Source organism: Leptinotarsa decemlineata, unplaced genomic scaffold (assembly GCF_025532065.1).
Source record: "Leptinotarsa decemlineata unplaced genomic scaffold, Ldec_3_MD MMD2_P_RNA_scaffold_9, whole genome shotgun sequence".
Taxonomy (NCBI): Eukaryota; Metazoa; Arthropoda; class Insecta; order Coleoptera; family Chrysomelidae; genus Leptinotarsa; species Leptinotarsa decemlineata.
In genome coordinates this window covers 17219129-17238085 of record NW_027412536.1, presented here as the reverse complement: position 1 = coordinate 17238085, position 18957 = coordinate 17219129, and the positions used below count along the sequence as shown (strand labels likewise).

General features: G+C 37.5%; 2 protein-coding genes across 2 annotated transcripts in view; one reads left to right on the top strand and one right to left on the bottom strand.

Annotated features, from left to right (window-relative positions):
- LOC111514110 (uncharacterized) overlaps positions 1 to 1055 on the bottom strand; it is a 37108-nt gene extending 36053 nt beyond the window's left edge. The window contains exons 1-2 of the mRNA XM_074170750.1: positions 1016 to 1055; positions 859 to 952 (exon numbers count right to left, since the gene is read on the bottom strand). The gene's annotated coding sequence lies outside the window, so the exon portion shown is untranslated. The remainder of the gene's footprint in view (positions 1 to 858; positions 953 to 1015) is intronic.
- On the top strand, positions 832 to 12458 carry LOC111508530 (uncharacterized). Its single transcript, XM_074170747.1, has 3 exons — positions 832 to 1632; positions 1691 to 1887; positions 11556 to 12458. The coding sequence occupies exons 1-3, from the start codon at positions 1406 to 1408 to the stop codon at positions 11615 to 11617; spliced, it is 486 nt and encodes a 161-aa protein (XP_074026848.1). The 5' UTR covers positions 832 to 1405; the 3' UTR covers positions 11618 to 12458.
- The last annotated feature ends 6499 nt before the right edge of the window (positions 12459 to 18957 follow it).

Below are 18957 nucleotides of genomic sequence, written 5' to 3'. Positions count from 1 at the left end.
TGAAAAAGCCACCACATGTAATAGTTTAGGTGCTTGATATTATATTATTGTTTTATTTGATTAACCTGTTTTATTTACTATGCCAAACTTTATAACATTACAATTATTTACCCTTCATATGTGAATTATGTTTCATGAACTGTTACATATGAATATTATTTCTATCTTGCTATTGGAATCAACCATAGCAATGACTTTATATAGTTAATTTTTGAAATTGACTGCTTCCTTCCTTTTTTTGGAAGATTCCCACATTTCTTGTATCGAGATGGAGTAGTAGAAAGCCAAAAACTTTCTATCCCAAAGACTTTATTTTGATTTCAGTAGCAAATTAGAATATGTAACACTTTCAAAGTAAACAACGGTTGAGCTAATAAACTATGAGATTGGAACCTTTGGTGAAAAGTTGAAACTTCTCCTAGAGATCAATTACCCTAACACCAAACTGATATTTTTTGTACTCGACGCGTGTTTCGCTAACAAGGTTAGCATCTTCATCTATCAATTGATACTGTATCAATTTTTTTCTGAAGATGCTAACCTTGTTAGCGAAACGCGCGTCGAGTGCAAAAAATATCAGTTTGGTGTTAGGGTAATTGATCTCTAGGAAAAGTTTCCATGATTGAGTTTAAGTTTCCCGCTTATTTGTTTAGTTCCGATTCTAAGTTATAGAGGGAGCTGAAAATCGTTGCCAGCTGACAGCATTGTCGTCAACTACGCATGGTCATAATTTGATAAATCGTTGCTGTGACATCTACAGGTTGAAACAACGAACTACAAAAGCATCTTCGACCGATACCATTGCCGTGGGGAGTCTATATAGTAGGTGGTTTGTGTTTAAAGTTAGTCAAAACTTACCACTGTCCCTCGAGAATTCGTTGAGGACAGACGTGTTTTTGAGGAAATTAGCAAACTTTATAGACTCGAATGGAGTGAGTAGTATGAAAATGATCTGCAAATTATAGTGAATTCAGTGAAATTAGTTATATTTGAACTTCAAGAATAGTAAATAGACCTTTGAAAGTGAAGTGAAACACATAAAATGATCGAAGCCACCAGCCAAAAACGACGGAATTTAATCAGCTCAGATAAAGATTTTGTCGGTCCTTCGAACATAAGTGGCGGGCCCTTTTCGCATGAAAACATTAAAATAGCTGACCTAAAAGTATGAGTAACGATCGATTTTCTAACAGACACAAAATTTGTTTTGAAGGAAGGGAAAAATGTTGACGCCCGCGTCATTTTGACGACTGGCGGCAAAAACCGTAAAATCGATAGACCAGTGTAAATACAGAGTCTGACGACTCTGGCGTTAAAACTAAAATTTTAACGCGGGGCGTCAAAACCTGAAAACTGACCAGGAGGAAGCTAAATAGTAGGAAATCGCTGCTAGGGCCTTCCAAATATGGAAGACAAAAAGAGGAAGCAGAATCGAGAGGAAGAGGATGGTTTTGAGGAAGATAGGGAGAAGGAGAGAGCAAACGAAAAGGAAATATTTAATCCGAAGGTTATTCTCTTGAGGTCACCAATCAAGGGAAGTAGCCAAAATGAAAGAGCTGCCAATAAGCAGAAGATAATCGAGGTAGCAGTGAAAGAAGCCATAGGGGCCATGGTGGAATCCGTCCAGGATAGGTATGTTAAACAAATCGATTGAAAAGATTGATAGAATTGTGACTGAAAAACTTAATAGCACTACAATTGAGGAAGATGAGGAGGAGGCGACAGAGGTGGAAGTTGAAAAGAAAAGAGGACATGCCTCACTGGCATTCATTCGTCGCAAGCTGGACGAAATTGAGGAAGCCACGAGCCGCCAAAGCGGTAAAAGTACAATTTACGAAGGTGGAACAATTCGCGGTAAAACGGGGCACCCTGGGAATCGCCAACGAGGTGAGTATGATTGTAGATAGATATGAGAAAGAGATTGGACGGATGAGAGCGGAGAGACATGTTGCGAGAGAACTTGCGAAAGAACGAGCGAGAATGCTGAGCTTGAGAGAGACAGGGATGAATCCAGAAGTGAAAGATATACTGGAGGCATTGGCCTCGCAGGTAACTGCATCGACATGGGGAATTAAGAACTGTCGCACAGTTCGATACAATAAAGACGGTACCAGAGCCCACAGCTACAGCAATCACAACAGGAGTGATACCGACACCCTCTGAAGTCAGCGATTCGAATGAGGCAGCGACCATCACGGACATGGAAACCGACGCTGCGAGGTCTACAGTTGGTGAAGGTAGAGCCAGACGGCGCAGAAAAGAAGAGAACGGGCATACGCAGATTTTAACAGAATCCAAAAGAGAGGACAACAGGCAACAGAAGAAGTAAGGCCAGGGTGAAAAACCCCACCGTCACCATTAGAAATAGTGGTAGCACTCAAGGAGGAAAACCAGGATCCGGAAGCCAATACAAAAGAGAGGAACATAGCGAGAGTGGTGAGGCAGTGCCTACAATAGGAGGGATGCATGGAGGGTATAAGCTATGCGAGAAGGCACAATAGTGGGGCCATGATAATAGAAAGTAAGAATGTAATAGAGAAAGAAAAAATCAGGAAAGCGATTGAGAGAGGGAAGAGTAAGAGTTCAGGGAACATCGTTAACTCCGCAGCTCCTACTCACAGGGATTGACAAGGGGTACACATCCATGGATATAATCACAGTACTCAGAGAACAGAACGCTGGACTCACGAGCGACTGGACACAGGCGGAATGGGACAGCTTAAATGTGGTAAGAAGAAGGGTGTGCAGAAACAGCAGTTGGAGAAAAAACGTGACCATCACGACCAACCAAACTACGTTTAGGAGACTAATCAATGCAGGGCGGATATCCGTAGACATGGCTTGGAACTATGTGGAAGAAAGTACGAACGTGGGCATATGCTTTAAATGTTGTCACTTTGGACATAGTGCTAGGAATTGCAAAGACGAGCCAGCATGTAGTAAATGTGGTGGCAAGCACAAAGGAAAGGACTGTAGAGAAACGCGCCCCCTCAACTGCGTAAACTGCAGAAGAGCGGGACTAACAGAAAGGACACATACAGCAAAGGATATCATGTGCCCGGTATACCAGAGGAGAGTGGAGGCACAGAGGAGTCGATCGCACCATAATGCTTAAGGTAGTTCAGATAAATGTAAGCAGGGTCTGCCCCTGCCTACATTCGACCCACCTGACCCGGAAATAGCCGAACGACTCGGGGCTTCTATAGTGTGCATACAGGAACCCTGGATCGGGGAAGGTCCATGGAAAGTATGGCAAAAGGCTGACTCTGGCCGTGGAATGAAAGTCAGGACCTGGGTGCGGGAGGATATCGACTCCCATGCCTATAAAGGGGAAGTAAACGTAAACGCGATAGGAGTGATTGTAGGAAGTAAAAGGAAAGAATTGAAGGTGATGAATGTATACGATGAACCAGGCAGGGTGATAGGTGAGAATCTGAGGAGAGCTAGGAACGAATTCGTCGCATGGAAAGGACGAAAAATCATTCTGGGAAACTTCAATGCGAAGAATGAGACCTGGGGAGGAAATTTGACGGATGAAAGAGGGGAGGAAATGTTGAATTGGGTAGCCACAAATGGCTACACGATTCAGAACGAATGGAATGGCATGGCAACATTCTCCAGTACGAGAGGCGAAAGCTGGGTAGACGTAACAGTCACGGACGAGTTGCAAATAGACGAGTGGCGAGTGCTAGCAGACGAGACGATAAGCGACCACAGAATGATTGTGATAACTATAGCGGATGGCCCTCAAAGGCGCAAGGAAGATAATGAATGTGGCCAGTGCGAATTGGGACAGGATGGACATAATCCTGTCTCGATTCCAACTGGGGGATGTGAATGGGAGAGAAGGGATAGAGAGAGAGGCAGAACGAATGCAAAGAATTCTACATGACGCATGCAAGAGGACCCTGGATCACTAGAACAGTGGAAGGGAAAAATAAATGGTGGAATGACAGGCTAGAGAGAATGAGAAAAAACGTACGTAGAGTACGGAGGGAGTTCCAGAGCTCACTGGGACAAGAAAGGACCGAAAAACTGGGGATATACAGGAGAGCAAGGAACGAGTACAAGAGAGGAGTGAAAAAGGCGCGAATAGAATGGGTGAAGGAGAAGGTGGAGAGAATACAACAGGAGAGACCTTGGGATAGAGTGTATCGGATGCTAGAGGATAAAAGAGCCGGCGAAGTACCCACCTCGGTGAGGAGGAACGACGGCTCGTACACCGGGGGGTTGAGGAGACAAATAGGTACCTCCTCGCGCACTACTTCCCCCGAAACGATGTGCAGTTGAACTCCGAAGCCAGGCGGATGGTGAGGAGGGCCCAGGAAGCTTACTGGGGCGAAGCCAAGACGAAATTCACGCCAGAGGAGATCCTGGTGGTCTTCGAAGGCCTGGAAGCCGGTAAGGTAGCTGGCGACGGGATCCCCAATGAGGCCCTGAAGCGATCAGTAAAAACCCTGGGAGGCCAAATGGTCCAAATCTGCACCAATGTCTGCGAGCGGGGTACTCTCCGGGGGTATGGAAAAAAATCAAGATTGTATGGATACCAAAAAAGGACGGGAACCCGAGGCCGATTAGCCTGTTGCCGGCTCTCGGCAGATTCCTAGACAGACTTTTGAACGGTAGACTACAGTCTTGGTGTGAGAAAGGGGATCACTTCTCGCCGAACCAATACGGTTTTCGTGCGGGAAGAGACACGGTAATGGCAGTAGAGAAGATGGTGGAACGTATCAAGAAGAATAAGAGAGAAGGGTGGCACAGCTTGGTTGTCGCGCTGGATCTATCCAACGCCTTCAACTCGGCTTGGGCCTCAGCCATCGAAAACAGCATGAAAGGAATGGGTGTCCCTGGAAATATGGGAGAGCTTTGCATGAACGTCATAGGGAACAGGGAAGAGATGAGTGGAGGACTGGTAGAGCCCGTGGACAGGGGCTGTCCACAGGGATCAAGCCTGGGACCTACGCTATGTCTCATCATCATGGAAAGATGGTTCGAAAGGTTGAGAGAAATGAATAAACGAGAAAATGAGAGAGTGAACGAGGGAGTTCCCTACGAGCAGCATGTCAGAGCTGATATCGTGTGGGCACAAGCCTATGCAGATGATCAGATGCTGATTGTGGAAGGACCATCCGCGAAGGTTATAGAGAAGAAATGGAGTATGGTTTGGAGGCATGCATGGAATGGGAAGACGAAACATGGGTCAACTACAATCACAAAAAGATGGAATGTATGTTTGTAGCAGCAAGAAAGTTGGAGAGACCAGCTGTGGTCAGAATGCATGGGAAAACAATAGAAGTAAAAGAGAACGTTAGGTACTTCGGAATTGTTGTTGATAGAGAACTTCTATTTATCGACCACATGAAAGAGGTACGTAGGAAGATGGCCATAATGGCGAGGAGAATGAGGAGATGGACTGGAAGAGAACTGAATTTAAGAAGAGAGTGTGTCAGGATAATATATGAAAGGGTGGCAAAACCTGCACTTCTGTACGGAGTACAAGTGTGGGGGGCCAGAGCGAATGACACTAGGATAAGGCGACAGATACTAGCCGCGCAGAAACATTTTCTGTTGGTGATAAGGACGACCGCCACTGCTGCATTAACACTACTGGACGGGGTAGCTCCACTCAACATAGAGGCGGCGGCTAGATATCAGGAATGGATGGCGAACGGAAGGGAGAAAAATAGGGCAAGAGTGACAGAGAAGGAAAGGGTATCCCCCTGGAACGCCGGAAGAGTACTGGAGGAGTGTGAAAACATGACCGAAGTATATGTGGACGCCGGTAGGGCGATTAATGGAAAGATGAGCGTAGGTTGGTCCTAAAGAGAACGGAATGGATGGCAACAGGGAGGAGAGAGAGTAGAAGGGATGAATGACATAAACGAATTGGAAATGGCAGCGATTGAGAGAGTGATTGAAAGGAGTGAAATAGAGAGAATAAAAGTGGTCAGTGAATCAAAGATCGCAGTCGAGCTCGACCAAAAAACAAACGAGCAGTGACGATACTCACAAAAATTGAGGATCGAAAAAGAAGGGAAAAAAAGACATGGATTGAATGGAGAAAAAGGCACGATAGAGCGAATGAAGGGAATGCCAGAGAACGTGCGGAATGTTTAAGGGCAGTAAATGAGGAAGAAATAGGATGGAGCGTAGTAATGTATGACAAGAAGGATGAAAGAAGAAGGATAAATGAGAACATAAGGGAAAAATGGCAAAAAAAATGGGACACGAGTGACGAGGGAAGATGGACATATGAATGGGAGAGAAAGACTGGGGTTGAATCGGAAGGCGGTGCAGCTGATGACGGGGCACGGCAACTTCACCGAATACCTGAGTAGATTTGGGTTAGGCCGGTAAGTTCCATGCTCCTGCGGCACTGGGGGCCCCGAAACAGCAGAACACAGTGAAAGTATGTAGACTGGAAGAAAGAATGAGATGGAGGGAGAAGCTGAGAAAGGAGGTGCTTCGAGTAAAAGAGGAATGGGTGAGGTTCATAAACGAGATGTCTGAACACGTCATTGGCGATGAAGGGATTTAAACCGACTGGAGGTTAAAGTTATTATCCGGCGAGTGAAGGCTTGACGGCGAGTGGAGGCTTGACAGGAGGATCAAGCAAAGCGGGACCTCTGTCGACCTGCTCCTCTACACAAGTCTACTGCGTAGATGGATTGATCAAGACTATAGCCTTCCACAGTTTTTAGAGTTAAACTTTCTGTTTTTGGAGTTAGAGTTGTTCTATTTTACTTTATTTTATTTTTGTGTTTTTTTAAGCTAAGGTTCATAGTCTGGACAACTTATGTTATTATGAAAGTTGTATAGGGGTTTTTTTTTTGATTAATAAATAAGAGAAAAAGGGGGTCCGCTTTCCCCGCTTTTTTCCCGATAGAGGGAATTCTGTGCTTTATGGCCTTCGAGCTTGGCAAGCTGTGGCATCATTATTGCGTAGTTCTTCTGTCCTAGGGGTTGAGCCAAAACCGGAGAATCTCAGGGTTTTATTATTGAATGTGGATAAGGCTGGCAAAAAAATAACAAACACTGTCTTGTTCTTTCATTATCTACGAGTATAACAGTTGTCGAAATTTGCCAGTTTCAGCTCCACACTAAAAGAAGACATTCATACATGAAAAAATGAAAGTTTGAATCGAACAACTTTCCAATGACGTTAATGTTAATTTGGAAGTTTCAGGCAGTTTAAAGAATATTTGAAGGTATAATTTGTTTTTCTTACGTAAAGGAAGACCAGCAAATGGAAATTATATTAAAAAGCGAATTTACGCCAATAGCCATTAAGGCTCAACTTTTGGATGAAACTGGAAAGTAACGATACTCGTCACTAAAAATGGTTACATTTTGTTTTCCTCTGATAAGATTGTTATAAAAAACCTATTCAAAAATAGTTTTTAATTTATATGTGGGAAGGATCTAGTGGCGCCATCTTCTTCAGAAAAGATTAACTTATTATTACTCATTTGAATGAACATAAACTGTAATTGTGTAGTAACGTTGTAAGCTTAGTCTACCAGTTACGAGGTGGAGGATGAAGATGTTTTGTCAAAAGGTGTTTCAAGATCCTTTTCCATTATTTTCGAAATATCAGACTAGATATTTACCAATGATTTAAAACATTTGTTTCGGTTTCCTTTAAAAAAAAAAGTGGTTCAGTCAATCATTTTTCAGAAGAGCAGGAAAATATCTCGTTTCAAACAGTTTATATATAATAATGTATTCAGATTGTCTTGTGTTAGGGCATAATCAACGTCAGTGCCAACTTTTCATTTATATAAATAATATATTAATGGCAAAATGTCCATTGTTATTTTTTTTTTGAAACATAACTTCACGTCTCGACTAGTTGATCTGATTGTTTTTCTTTATTTAGAATTTTGATTTTCTGTTCGATAATTACTGAGAAATGTATTCAGGTTATCTGTGTTAGGGCGTGACAATGATATTTCAACAAGATTTATAACGTTAGAGTGTATAAAATTTTGTTCAAAGTTCTTATCGATATTGTTGCAAATGGGGCAACGCATATAAACAATGAGGTAAAATTTTAATTTCATAACAACTCATTAAATGGCAAATGCTGTACGTTTTCTAATAAACTCAGTAAAGGTGAAAGTTATATACTTGATTCATTGTGGCATTTGACAAACTAACTATCTAATTATTAGGATGGATTTGTACAACAACGGTAATTGTTTTGCAGTTTTTCTTGTCTCGCCTGAACAATTACCGGTAATTTTGGAATAATATGAGGCGAGCTAATGATAATCGTTTGAATGAAGAAATAGGTACGTTGGAAGGGCAGATATGATTTTACTAGTGACTAATATCAGTCTTGTAAAATATTTAGCTCTCCATTTTTGATACTACTCAGAAGACATCAGTAAAATATCAATTGTTTCAGTGCTGATACACTCGAAGTAGTGGATGATTAAATATGACTTTTTCCATGTATATATTAAACTTAAACTTATTATATAAATGGAATAGTGAATGGAAATTAAATTTCGAAAAATCATAATTTTTCAATTATTTTCTCATTCTTTTATGTGTTCGCAATTAATTTCTGTTCCGAGCCATCAGAACGAGTAAACTACTGTTCAAATATTTTAATAGACCCCATTGAAAAAATAATAGAGTGTTTCCTAAAAATTTCGGAAAACCTCTATATAATCTTTGACAAAATCATTTCAGATTCGGTGTCAACTATTTCGTTAACATATACGAGAAGTAATTTTTCACAATTTTACCCCAATTTTATGGCGAATAAGTCAAAAATAGTTCATTAGAAATCACTTCATTCACTTAAGGAATTGCAAAAACCAAAAAAATTGAATGAAACATTTAAATTCCGATTTATTTCAAGATAGTCTCACTGTTATTTCGTATATTAATGACAACATATTTTTCATGGGTGATTTCAACTTGAATATTCTTGATGTTTTTAGCAACGGAAATATGAATTTCAGATCACTATATCACACTAATCAGTTCATTATTTAATCTACTGCAGTATTCCCGAACAACAATAGGTAATCAGGCGTAGATTTTGTTAATTCAAAAATTTCATAAGACTTTCTCTTTCATTATTTTCCAAACAATTGGTACAAATAGTGGTAATGAAAGGAAAACTTGAGGGAAGAAGAATAAGACCAAAAAGTATATGTTTCTTATGTTGAATGAGGCAACTCCTGCCAACATTCTGTATACGATGCGTAGTTTTGACAATAGTGAATGTCAATCAAGTTGTTTGAAAAATACGTCTGAAATACTCTTTTTAATTCATGGGGCTAATTCATTTTGAAGCCGCTAAATAAAGTTCCTGGAATACCTAGTTTTTCTTTCCACGTAACATTCCCAGCAACTCAACGTCATCTCTAAGAGCGCCCGTACACGAACCACATTTTGCGGTCGGATCGACCACACAATTGCAGTCGCGTTCCAGCGACTCAAGCCGCCCATAAGAAATACTGTACTACACGTACACGGGCGTTCACAAAAGTCAAAACGGACGTCTGCAGTCAACTTGCTGCTTAACAGCTCAAACAATAAATAATTAGTATTTAAAGGAGCATTCGGTAGCGGAGCCAGGAATACGGGGGTCCGAGGCTACCCTCGGGAAAATTTTTGAAAAATAGGGTACTAAATAGAGGGTTTCAAACTAATTGTAACACTTTTCATATTCGGAAAAACTCAAAACTTCATATTTCAAAGAAATCTTTTTTAAATTCATTATTTCCTGATATTTTTATTTCTTTTATGATGAAGCAAAGTATGTAATTCTGTTTTATCCAAATAAACATAAATATAGTGTTGTAGTTTGTCCAGAGCTTCAAACTCTTTCAAATAGATGAGTACGGCTAGAAAATCAACAGTGTAAAGCAATAGTTAAATTATATTTAAACTTTTAACATCACATAAATGAATTTAACACTTGAATTTAACAATAATGCCCTAAGTTACATCACTACTTTCCTATTTCCACTTCTGACCATTTCATCGATTACTTCATCACTGTTGATTGGAGTTGACAATGAATGAGAATGAATTGACAATAGAGAAAACCCATTTAGTCGTTCATTAGAATTCCTCAGATAATAATAATAACAATAATAATAAATGAGCTTTATTCATTGACATACATACATACATTATTTATAAAGAGTTGTAAATAAAACTACGAGAAAAGCAGGCTGTCGTGTGTTTTGGAATAATAAAAGTGTGATGGTTTCGTGTCCTCGAATTATTCTGAGATTTGAAAGTTTTATATCTTTCATAAATATAATTTGGCTTTTTGTAAATGAGGAATTTATGTGAATTGACGAGTAGGTGGAACTGCCAGGTTTTAGCAACCGGTAACCAACCTGACTCCTTGAACTTGGGGATATATGGTCAATTTTCTCACACCATAAGAAAGACAAATGCAATTGTTTTGTATTTTTTGTAAGCGATTTACATAAATTTGTATCAAAGTAGGGCCGTAGACTATATCGCAATATGCTAATCTTGACAATATAAAGGTTTCGCAAAGTTTCAACTTCAATTTGGAAGTCATAATATCTCTACTTTGATAGAGTTGACGAAAAATACTGTACGAGCTACGACAAAATGAATTTATATGTTTGTGAAATCTCAGTTCTTGCTTTCTGTAATTATTTGTAGAAAGTCTTGTCCAAGTTGGATTATTTCCATTCTTTTCTCAATTTCCCACCTTTTGTATTTCGAGCCAAAAAGTATTAGCTGAGATTTTTTCATTGCCACCTGCCAGTTACTTGGAGGAAAGATAATATAACTGAGTGTCATCTGCATAATGATGAACTGTGCAATGATCAATTATTTTATGAAAGTCAGATATATATAGAGAGAGAGAACAGAAGATAGCTTTTAATTCTTTTGAGATATGAGAAGGATCTCTTATCTCTGCTGTAGACTGGTAATGTAGCAAGCACCTGCAGCAGACAAGTTGTTTGTAGTTATTTCTATTTGATTTCTTTTAGTTTTGACCAGAAATCAGTTAAGGATTATTTTAATTTTTCATAGTTTTATTTTCGATAAATATTTTTTTTACTATTAGTATTTATAAATCGTTTTGATTTATATATTTTTCAATAGTGTGTCTAAAAGAAAATGTGTTAAAACAAATAAAATCAACAAAATAGTTGATAGCAGGGTAGAAGTTTTTGTCACAGGCGTCTCTCACACACAAGTAAATCTTCAGCCATAATCTTAATCGCGGGCCTGATAGGTGGAACAATGGATCTATCTGTGCTTCCATTAGCGGCTGGCCTGCGAACTAGACTGTGACAGTCCAGTCGAAATTCGGCCAGCTATACAAACACCGCCATTACAATACCCCAGCGGCCGAGCTCTAACAAAAGGACAAATCAACAATGGTATGATAATTTAATGTTTGTAGACAAGAGTAACGATAACTTTCTTTCACCTGCTCCATGCTCAATTTATTTTCTAATATGTCTTAAAATTTCGGGGAGTTCGGACCCCCCCCCCTTTCGCTACGTCACTGAGCATAATTATGTTTTATTTTCCAGAAAGTAAAATCGAACGGGTGCAAGGCGAAATATTTGAGGAAAACGAAGAAATACGAAGGTGAATCATACTAGAATACCAGACCGACTGAGGAAGCTACTGTTGTAGTGAAACGTGTATTGGAAGTGAATTCTATATGGTGAAAATTTAAAATTATTATCATAAGTAGTAAAATTTAAAAAGTTTAAAGGAGAAGTCAAAGAAATATAGGCTTGAGTGCAGATTTCCAGTGGCATAGTAAAAAGAGATAAGTTTGGAAAAATAATTGAGCGGGTCATGGAAGAAATGACCAGTGAACCAGACGAACAGATGGGCAATCTAGAAGACCAACTTGATAATATCTACTTACCAGTAGCGACAAGACCTAAATAACGCAAAACATTGAAACATCCAACATTTGGTAGTCAGAAGACGACAAATCTGTCGTTTCGTGGACTGCGCTTCTCTATAATATATAGTTGAAGGAACTTCAGCTTGTTATGATCTTTGTTTTATCCTAAACTGACGTAAATGGGTTCTGGTTAATTGAATATGGATATTTTTCAGTCTATGGGTCTGACAAATACATTGATAAGGAACGCCTCTGCTACTGTAGCAGCCTTTTGCTTTAGACAAGGGTGAAATTGAGGTTATTTCAAGAAATAATCGATTTCTACCATCAGTTATTTGTTGTCCTTATCAGTTGCAGAACAATGTTCTGCTACGTTTCTTGTGACTCTTTCGAAAGGGGATCCCAGCAGATGTTGGGTCATTTTCCCTCGGTTACTTATGGTGGTACCCATTCTCGATGTGATATTTACTCTTCGAGAATGAGCCCCACAATAAACAAAATAAATGTCCCAACATCTGGTGAAATCATCCGTCGATAGAGTCGCAGTAGAAAGTCTAGAACATTTTCCTGTGGCCGATAACGGCAACAAATACTTGATGGTAGTGATTATTTTCAAAATAACCTCAAATTCTCCATATCCCGAATCAAAAGACTGGAACAGAAGAAGAGGCGTTTCTTAACAATGTAGGTGTCAGACAAAGAGCATCTTTGAAATTATACTCCAACTGAGGAAGAATAAATTTTGAGTGAGTGTTGTGGAAATAATTGATGCAAACATTAGGAATCAAGACGATCCCACTTCAGCTAGACTCAGGTGGAATAGTAGAATGTCATCACAAAATAATTTGCCAGAACCTATTTACGTTAATTTCAGACGAACCCGAAATATTGGGACCAGCTGCAACTATTATTTTTTCTAGCATAGAAAAACGACAGGTGTGTCTCTATCGATTCTAATAGCTGGAAAGTAGATGAGACATGAGACTATCCTTAGATCTACTATTTGAGTTGCCACCCAATAATAATATCCAGAATGGACAAACATAGATTGTCGAGAGAATCAGGGAGCGAGTGTCGAAAGTTCATGAACTCACGATGCAACGTTTATAGACAACCAGCGACAAGATGAAGAAGATGTTAGACAGGAAAGCTACGAATACAGATTTCAAGTGAGGAGATACCAGTGTGCTTATATCAGAAAATGAAAATCTCCATACTTGGTAACCAAGAAAATAGATGAGTAGATATTTCATTCAGTTGACGAGAAGAAGTAAACCACTGCTAGTTCCAGGCAAAAAAATATTCTCCAACAATGATGAAGAATCAAAATCAGACTAGTTTTGGTCAACATTTAGGTTTGAAAAAATGTTTAAGTTCGTTATTGTCAGAAAGTAAATGGCAAACATTGTGAATATTCATTGGGATAAACTGGTGTGAGTTTTGTATACATTTTTCTTGAAATTATGATATTTCTTTGTTTGCAGGTTCTTAAAACAAATATGAAACTTTTAATCACTCTCGAACGGCTGATTCGATTCCCAAATATAAAACAGTGTTGGATAAATAATTGAGATACATATCAAACAAATTATTTTATGATCCCCCTTCTATTTGAAAAAAAAATGGTACTGGCCTCTTGCCGAAAAGTGACGCAACACTATTGTCTTCCTTATTAGAAAGTATTGAAATTGATATATTTTCATGTACATTTTGTCCTTTCATTATTTTGTTAAATTCATTTATGTAATTTCAAACGTTGAATGTTAACTTTCGCCCTACACTGTTGTTTCTTTAACCTCACTTATCTATTTGAAAGAATTTGATGCTGTGGACAAACTTCAACACTATATTTATGTTTATTTAGATAAAACACAATTACATACTTTGCTTCGTCATAAAAGAAATAAAAATATTGAAAAATCATTAATTTTACAAATGATTTCTTTGAAGTATGAAGTTTTTTCACACGCTTTATATCAGCTTCACCTGTATGTATGTATGTTTGTTTGTAACTCTCAAGCTCGGGATCTGTATTTGACAGATGTATCGATATTATTGCTTGATCTATTCGCGGGTAGATGGCACTGTAAGTAACCTCCTTAATATATCGAATTATTGCTTGATCTATTCGCGGGCAGATGGCACTGTAAGTAACCTCCTTAATATATCGAATTATTGCTTGATCTATTCGCGGGCAGATGGCGCTGTACTTAACCTCCTTGATATAATTCTAACTCACTTTACATGTATTTCTTCATTTGAAAAAAGTATTTTTTTATTAACACGCTTTTAAGGAACATCGAACTAAAAAAATCATTATTCTTATTATTAATACTGTAGTTACATTTTTCTTTCGAGACTTAAATCTTCATTGGAAGTTATACAAAATATGTTTTGTAATTAAAAATGTAATATTTTGACCATTGAACTTTTAAATTCGGTTCAAGATATTTCTCTGAATCCGCCACTCTTGATCATTACGTTATATTTTCTGAGCTTAGGCATTTCACTAAACAAATATTTGAAAGTCGAATTTGAATACCAATTTATTTGTCATTACTCTCAAGTTTCTAGTAATTCCAATGTCACTTTCTTATTTCATTCCCACCAGTGTTTGTATTATCATTTACGAAATACAAGTACAAATGTGTTATTTCTTCTTCGGTTCATTTATTCACTTCTAGTAGATTTTGTGGTTTCATTTCCCTAACTCCTGATATGAAATCAGGCTGACAACTATTTCAAGAAGGGATAAAAAAATTTGAACATTAACTGGCCTTTGCTTTCGTACGGCGCATTTAGCCACATTAACTTTTTCCAAAGTTCCTGTACAACAGAGATCTGGCAAGGGTCTATCTGAAAACAACTATTTCCTCCGCAAATATCTCGACGAACATTGGATAATATCCAACATGATTTTTTTTTCACAGACGAAGTATTTGTTTTTCGACAGGAATTTGACAGAACCTATTGTGTAGGAGTGTTGGAAGAGGTGAAGATTCCGTATTTCTTTTCAAAATATCACTTTCAGGACCATTTCAGATATAATCAAACATTGTATGCGTAGGATAAACATGCATCACCCAGTAGAGTGACGCGGAAAGAACGCGTGAAAAGAATATTGCTTTGTCTTCTGTTTCGCGAGTACGCAGCTATATTTCATTATCTGAGGATCATTTTCATTTCTTTCCCCACTGGTTTTACTCGAAAATGGCATTATAACCATTACCTATTATATTATGCTGATGCAGTTGTTCCGTAAGGATCATTAGTGTTAGTTAATAAAATACTTTTACTTTCGTAGTTGTGTTACACTCGGGAATTTATCTACTGGTCGAAAAATTTTTACTGTAAGTAATTTTCTTTATATATTTTCTTAAACTGAGATTAGAATCATTTGTCTTTAGCGGTGAAATCAATTTACCTTTCAAATTCTTAAAAGAGAAAATAATGATGCATCTCATAGCAAGGTTTTTGAGTTTTTCTTTCAATGGTGAGAGAACTCAATATTTGCAAAATACTCGAATGCAATTAATTGTCTGGAAAAGGTTTGAAAGCTGCCTATTTTTGCTGTAAAATTTTATTTCAGTGACACGAACAATCCATGTGGTGGTTTTTGGAATTTGTAAGAGCAATTGGAAATGAAAATATTTTTTGTAATCGACAACCATTCATACAACAAAACTTATTTGTTTTTTAATATTTTTATTTGAATTGATTTTTATTTTTTCAAAAAATTAACTTCAGAGTCCTGACATTAAAATTGGAAAATAATTTCCTCTTTTCTGAAATAAGCTTTAATTTTGAATTGACTTTGAAACAAATAAAAAAAAATAAGTACTTGTTACTTGAATTTGATTTCAGTTATCTTAACAATATTTGCGTTCAAGACCATAGTAATAGATGATTAATGGTTTCATTATGCGTTGTGATGAAATTCAAAATCTAGTTATAACAATTACATTTTCTGGTACATTACAACAATTGCCTTCACTTTCATGCAGACTCTACAAAACTTTCTGGAAGTGTTTATGGAATTGTAGGAAATAATATACAGAGTGATGAAATATATATTGGTATTACTCTTGATTGCCTATTATTGTCTATCGTGGAATCAAATGTGATATGGGCAACATGTCACAAAAAATATGTTTTCAGTTTTTGCAAAACACAAATTGCATTGAAGAAATCAAGGCTATTTTTTGAAATGAGTGTACACAAGTTGTGCATGTCATATTGGAATGTAATGCCAAAGTGTTTTTTCAAAGTTATATGAAAATCTGAGTTTACTACTGCATGAGTATTCGGCAAGGGAGCCGCGAGTTTCATGAAAAATCTATTGGTCGTACATACAGTGCATAAAAGCCAAATTGAATCAATTCATTATTTCGGTTAGTGTACTTATTAAAAAAAAACACGTCAAATAATTTCAACGTAAAAATGCCACCCCTACTTTCAATCCCCATTTTTTAATGGGAAGTATAGGTTTGTGATATATCGTTTGGAAGGTCTCTTCTTTCTCTATTCAAAAATCTCGTCGCTTTCAAGTTTATTGCAACAATTAAGATAAAATAAATTAAAAACATGTGGTTACCGAAATTCGATAAAATACACTCAAAAACTAAAATGTAATGCAAAACGTAATGAAATGTGGAATACGAAAAAGAACTATGGATGTTAACAAGGTAGATGTTCAAAATGTTTACAGCGGACGTCTTGGTAACATCCTAATCTCAAATAACTTCTTCTAACTTTATTTAACATATCAGGCGTGACCTACCTAATTGCAAGCGTTATTAGTTCTTTTATGTCATTCAAATCTGAAAGTTTAGTTTTGTACACATTGCTCTTTACATATCCCCATGAAAAGAAATCTAATGATGAAAGATCAGATGATCGCGCTGGCCATTCAATCGATCCTCGCCAAATAATTATCGTCATTCAAGTTGCCCTCAATGAATAAGTGATCAATGAGGTGGTTTCCTACAATCCTTGCCCAAATATTAACCTTGGGAGGGTATTGCGTGTGTTCTTTTCTAATCCAGTGAGTATTTTCCGTTGACCAGTAGCGGCAATTTTGCCGATTAGCATGACCGTTAAGAGACAAAGTACACTCATCAGAAAACATAACGTCTTCTGATTGGATGATATTGTTATCCAACATATACATCATTTGCTCACAAAAATAAGTTCTTCTATCGAAATCGTCTTCCATGAGCTCCTGAGTAGGTATCATTTTATAGGGATGCATTTTATTTTTTTTTAATATGTTTACTATCAATGTATGGCTAACATCGAATGTAGTGGATGCCTGTCTACTCGATGTATGTGGGTTTTCCTCAAACTCAAGCATCACATCTGATTTGAGTTCATCACTCATTGCATTAGCAGCTGCTTTTTTTGTCTAAACCACATGACCAAGCTCGCGAAACTGCTTCTCTATTTTGCTTATTGTTCCTTGAGAAATGGGCGGTAAATTACGAAAGTTCTCATGAAATAGCCGAGCTACTTCCTGTTGTGTTCATGTTTTATCTCCGTAACCAATCATTTGTAAAACTGTTATTTTATATATTTCCGTTAATCTAACCATTTGTCAGACTTGAAGTTAACGAACTTTAAATTTGAATTAAAATACTGACAACTAATGTTGTAACATACAAAACAAGTTGACGAAGCGTTTTAAACTGACGTTGCCACGTTACAATTTTTCAAAGGATACCATCTGAAAAGAACATCGCTATGGTTTTTGCTTACTTTCTTATTATCAATACCTCAAAATGAAATAGGTTTTGAGTATATTGCAATAAGTTTTAAGTGTATTTTATCGAATTTCGGTAACCATATGATTTCAATTCATTTTATCTTAATTGTTACAATAATTTTGGAAGCGATAACATTTCTGAATGGAGAATGAAGAGACCTTTCAAACTTTATATCACCAGCCTATACTTCCCATTTAAAAAAATTGGGGTTGTAGGTACCTGTTATTCAACAGGTGTTGAAGATAGGGGTAGTATTTTTCCGTTGAAGTATGTCAAATTATAATTTAAATTTGACGTGTTTCGTGATTTGGTTAAAATATGTACCGCATCCGAAATAATTTATTCCATTTGGCTTTTACACACTGTATGTGCATTGGACCGTTTGTTTACATATAGAAATGACACGGAAGGTACACAACAATCGCGGCAGTATTGCCAAATATGAATGGTCAAATTACCCACAAGTGTGTCTGAAATCATTCGGTTTTTGCCAGAACCCAACATTTTCAAACAGTCGGCGTTTTCAGATGAAAATGTATGTTAAAAGCAAGAAATGTGATGCTTCGAAAGTCAATCTCCCCGTCAATTGATACGAAATGTTCGATACCTATGATTTTACTTGTCAAGGCTCAATTCGGAAAATTTGTTCAGAAACCGTGAGTGAACAGATTGCGAAATAGTTGAACTTGCCTATTGAAAAAACGCAACAGCAAATTATTTAGGAGACTTCCAGGACTCGTGCACAATTAGTGTATTTCTATCCTTCAAAGATTAAAATAGACTGAATATGCACTAGTCCTCAACTGCCAACTTGGTGTAAAAAGTGCGAGTAGCACTAACAAGTTTATTAGCGCCAATTCAATATACCTAGCACACTATAGCGAACGATCAGATTTGATAAGGGTTAAGTAGTGACTGGGTTTTAAATTTAATTGTTGTTCAGCTTATCGTGAGCTCGATTACCCGGTAATTACCTGTAATAAATTTTGTTACACAATTGCCAGGAAGAACCTCTAATTACCCACGATCCTGGCAACAGGTCATTCGCAACACTGGTTCGCAGCCACATCTTCACCCGAGAAGTCCTTGAAGGGAAATGTATTTCAACAACGACCGAATAATTTGCTCGTACGCCAGTCTGTTTCGAACATAAGAGTTCACTACTCTACTGGTTTATCACTGTGAATATTTAAGCTTTCAATAAGTAGCATCTCCCATCATCAGTAATATAATATAGCAAAACAACTGCATATGGCAGTTGTTTACACTCATTACATTTTCAATTTATTCTTGAGGATATTATTATTTTCG